At 33.0% G+C, this 4,971-nt stretch overlaps 1 protein-coding gene across 1 annotated transcript; it reads left to right on the plus strand.

The window, feature by feature from the left end:
* The first annotated feature begins 2,069 nt into the window (after window positions 1-2,069).
* LOC111506772 (protein FAM210B, mitochondrial) lies at window positions 2,070-3,717 on the plus strand. The gene is made up of 3 exons (XM_023161978.2): window positions 2,070-2,312; window positions 2,369-2,705; window positions 3,428-3,717. Exons 1-3 carry the CDS (start codon window positions 2,255-2,257, stop codon window positions 3,627-3,629), a joined length of 597 nt encoding a protein of 198 aa, XP_023017746.2. The 5' UTR covers window positions 2,070-2,254; the 3' UTR covers window positions 3,630-3,717.
* Window positions 3,718-4,971: the final 1,254 nt, after the last annotated feature.

A 4,971-nucleotide genomic window follows, 5' to 3' on the forward strand; every position in this document is an offset into this window, starting at 1 on the left:
TGGTAATATTTCCGAAACTTTGAGGCAATGTCACAAGGTGATGGGCAATAAAAGTGAAACAAATTTGTCTCTAAGCCATCTTCTGAATTGAGAATTTTGGAAGTATTATCAGAAAATACTACTTACTTATTTAATAAGATGTTACTGGACACTGAGCAGCTGTAATTCATCAAAAAGTTGGTTCAGAAATAGTGTCTATATTTTTTTGTTGCACTCCACTTGTATGAGATGATTCATTCGAAAACAAAGGCATGACAGGTTTTTTGAATAATCTTTTGAGTCCATTATTTATATACACATACACTTACAAATATTAATGAATATATAAGATATGAAAATTGTTCAATGTCTTCATGATATTTTGAAGGGCAGATATGTCTATTGGCATCAAAACTTTCCAATACAAATCATGAAATTATAAAACAGTCATCTCAAGAATATTAATAGTGATATTGTTATTGTCTTCAACTACTTTCAGCTTTTAGCTCTCACCTAGTTTTTCCATTTCAAATATATATAGAATACCTTGCACTCAACACAGATCAGGACCATAAACTTTTTAAGAATCTCCAGGTGATTACGTACTGTCAACCTAAACGTTTCGTCTAGTGATAATAGTGAAAGTGATTATGGTAAATAAGCTAGTTAGATTGAAATTGTTGAAATGTTGGCGTAACTACCTGTCGAGATAACATTGTAATAATTCCTCAACTGCAATCAAATTGTATACCTTGATATGTTCCAAATAATTTGAATTTACCAGTAAAAATGACATTAAACACAGAACACAGGTCACAGAAACTCTCAACATCAAAGTACCATCAGCTGAGTGTCTCATCTGTAAGGTATTCTGTGATATCAGTGCAAGGCATTTCGTTATCTACGTTTGACGGAATAGTCACTTTCGAGAAAATGCTTGAGGACTTTTTCGATAAGATGTGACGGTACTTTATTGGTCCTGGAAGTCTCTACACCCGAATAGCTCCGGTGTAACCGTTGGGAAGCTCTGCGGTTTCTGTGATTTTAATTTATGTGACCTAAAATAGTATATTGGGTATATTGCTATCTTCATTTTATCCACTTTAATTACTTCAAACATAGACGTGATAATATATAGACTGGATGTGACGTTACTTTTACATATACTCCACCTGCGAATCACACAATGACCTGGCCACTGCGTCACAGCACCATGTGACAAATCAAATCCCATAATTTTCACAATGTAAATATGCAACACGTAAAACATCCCGACGTTTTAACTGTAGTTTGTGAGTGACGTAGATGCCAGGTCGTGAATCTCTTCATCTTTTTAGTTGTTGGAGTCAGTGGAGTCTCTCGTCAATGGCACACAGGGCTGCTCCTGGCTGTACAATTGTACGAATTGCTATACAATTCAATATTTTTTCGTACATGCATACCACATTAACGAAAAGCATACATTTTGACTTCATTTGGTTTAGCATTGATTTGCATAGTCGAGTAATCTGTCTATCTCTGTCTTCCGTCTCATTATGATAGGCGTGTCCCGCGTGCACCATAATCGTTTTCCCGCGTGTCCGTCTGTCATAGATCACGATCACAGAGCACAAATCACTCAACACTCAATTGTCAAATCTGTCGAAAACCGCTGACGCTAAAAGAAAAATAAATCCATAGTGAGAAAAGACGAATTTCAAATAAATATTTATGAATGGTAGTCGGTAGTTCACCTCACCCCTCTTGATTTTTGTTTTAGGAGACTTTGTGTTGTATTTGATTCGATACATAATATAAGCTAAAGCTAGATTAGTGAATGCAGAATTTTCAATTAATATTTATGCAAATAGTAATCAAATCAATATATTTGTAATAACTACTTCAGAATATTCACATTTCACATACGATGGAGTGTCTCCGCAGGCGCTAATCACTCTATTCCATCTTTGCATCATGCGGGAAGCTGTCACTTGTCAATTATTCTGATGACAGTGGTGGCTATACTTGATGCTATACAATTATAGCGAAAAGCATACATTTTTATCTGTTATTTTCGTACAAATTTTTTTTGCCTTGGAGCAGCACTGATGGCACAGTGCCAGTCCATATTTATTACGTCACTGATTATGAATGACTTAAGTTTCAAGGAAAAATAACATATACTCTATAAGTAACTATTTTTCATAATATTAACTTATTGGTTTCAAAGAAAACTTCATTCACGAGGGCTATCTAGTACGGATGTTATTATTCATATAGGTAGTTTTGAAATAACATGATATTTGAGGTGAAAAATGCACATAGGTTATGGAACAATCTCAAGATTATCAAAGGTTTGTTTTTACACACTAATAAAAACAAAAACATTGAACATCTGATACAATTTCAGGATTGAACAATTTACCTTCAAAAACATTATACCAAAATCAGAAACGCATGTACACCAGACCAGCACTGGTTCAACTACAACCAACAGTAGGAGCTCACAAACAAACTGTTTTTCAAGAATTTTACCATTGTCGCAATTCATCAACAGAATCGAAATATTCACAGGCAGCTAATACCCCGAAACAAGAACAGAATGAGCAGAAAGTAATTGTTACAGATAAATCAACACTTGCTGAAAAGCTTAAGAAAGCCGTGAAAGAATATGGATCGACTGTCATAGTATTCCATGTAGGGATATCTCTTTTATCTTTGGGTACTTGTTACTTATTAGTATCTGCGTAAGTATCGCTTTAGAATAATGAAAGTGGATTAATGCAAGCCAATTCAACTGATGATTATTTCAATTAAAATTTAGAAAAATAACTGTTCAAATAAGGATTCATGCAAAAATCAGAACAACATACTGTTTGCAAATCTTAATTAAAAACTTGGCACTATGGTGTTTCTGGACATGTTCAGCGGACTACAATCAGAGTACAAAATCCAGGCTGGTAGGCCATAGTTGAAAGGAATTTGAAGTGTCAAACGTTTCATTTGCTACTGTGGCAGACATCTTCAGTGGTGTATATATTGACTGTGAGCATAAAGGTAGTATCTCAGAAACGAATTCTATAAGTTTAATAAAAAATATTCCAAAACCAAGTGGGTACTAGTGAAATGATTATTTGAGGAAATTTTTCATTGGAATATATTTTCTAACATATACCATAATAATGTATATTCCAAAGAACAAACTCTGGTATGTACGAATAAATCGATATATGCTTAACAAATGTTGAAATTCAACTGCTACTTTGTCTTTTCGTAATTACCAGTAAGAAAAAAATTAACTGAATATAAACTGAATATGTTTTAGTGATCAAGGTTGAACTTTTGAATTGACTTCAACTTCTCAGTTGAATTTGGCTTAACAATCAATTGTTTCAAAATGACAAGTTTTTTGAAATTGGGATTTCTGTACGAGCCTTGCATCAGCTCATCATTATTATTTTCTTTTCAGGGGTTTAGATGTGGCAGCCATCTTTAAGGCTGTAGGCCTAGAAGACTGGACATCCAATAATCAATTAGCTGCTAGTGCAGGAACATTTGCAGTGGCTTATGCTGTTCACAAAGTTTTTGCACCAGCAAGGATCGCAATTACCTTGGGATCTGTACCTTTCATTGTTAGGTATCTGAGAAAGATTGGGTTTTTAAAAAAATAGGTTAACATGGGATTATTGTGATATATTTTTTTAATTAGGTTATGAAATGAATGACTACATATTTATAAAATATATACTGGGATAATAATCTTTGGATTTATTTCACTTGTAATCAATTGCTTGAATGTATGATCTTCATATATTTAATTTGTTTCAGACTTATTTCAAAGAAAAAAAACAATATAGAACATGAAACACTATTTGACATATTTTTTCTTGTCAGCATTATTTTGAAAATTATTGAGTTTTAAGAGTAATGTTCATAGTGTTCATTTAATAAAAAATCGAAGGTAATTATATATTCATTTAAGAGTTTCAATACATAGAATAATCCTAAATTACGATATATAATGTAATAAATATAACAGAATTCCACTGGGGTTTCACCTGTTTGTGAAGGTAGCAAGTATAATTTATACAACCCACCCAGCTAATGCCGCACAGAGAGTTGAAGTAAAACCATCAGGCACCTGTGCAACGTCTTCGATTTGGGAGATTCGTCGCAAATTATTTCCCACTATAAAAAGCAGAAAATAATTTCGTTTGGTCCATCTGACCAACCGATAGACCGGTTTCGGGGACCCCATCATCAGTACTGGACATGGTCTCTTCAAAACGGCGTGAACCGTCTGAGTATCACGACCAAATGAAAATAATTCCAGCTACAAAAAAACATACATAAACCCAATAACACATAAATCAAACCTCGCAACACACGTCATATAAAACAAACATAACTTTTCCCCACCGGAAAATATCAAACTCATAAAACAAGTCAATAAAGGAAACCCTATGGACATCTGGGAAAACCTAATCACCCATTAATCCAAAAGTCATAATTCACTTATCCAGGAACAAATACAAATCAAAACATAGCAAGACCTAACATTCAATATACTACTCAATATAATACACATTCCTAGAAACGATGAAACTAGAGAAACTCCAACCCAAAGGATATTACCTGATGTAACCCAAATACAGGCAAATTTAAAGGGACATCCAGAAGACAGGAGAGAACAAATACTTGTACTAAGGCGTTCTAACCGTATAAAAGAACGAACAAGAAGATAAAACGTTCAGTTTGAGTAGAGCCATGAAGATGACAGTAGAGCCTGCTATCGAAAGGGCTCGCATATAATAAATAAAAGTTATTAAAATTTCAAATCCTTTTTTTGTGAACAAATGTTAATATTAAAGTACTAAAAATAAAGGAAAATCAGTAGCATCAATAAAATATAATATAATATAATATATATATATATATATATATATATATATATATATATATATATATATATATAAATACATATAGCGAGGGAATAAATAAATAATCAATAAA

Source organism: Leptinotarsa decemlineata, unplaced genomic scaffold, assembly GCF_025532065.1.
Source record: "Leptinotarsa decemlineata unplaced genomic scaffold, Ldec_3_MD MMD2_P_RNA_scaffold_5, whole genome shotgun sequence".
Classification (NCBI taxonomy): domain Eukaryota; kingdom Metazoa; phylum Arthropoda; class Insecta; order Coleoptera; family Chrysomelidae; genus Leptinotarsa; species Leptinotarsa decemlineata.

What these genes read in the sequence shown, in the direction of transcription:
- LOC111506772 (XM_023161978.2), top strand. Translation starts at nt 2,255, where the DNA reads ATGATATTTGAGGTGAAAAATGCACATAGGTTATGGAACAATCTCAAG. An exon ending in CAATCTCAAGATTATCAAAG is followed by an intron (nt 2,313 to 2,368) that starts GTTTGTTTTTAC and finishes ATACAATTTCAG; the next exon opens with GATTGAACAATTTACCTTCA. An exon ending in TGTTACTTATTAGTATCTGC is followed by an intron (nt 2,706 to 3,427) that starts GTAAGTATCGCT and finishes TTTTCTTTTCAG; the next exon opens with GGGTTTAGATGTGGCAGCCA.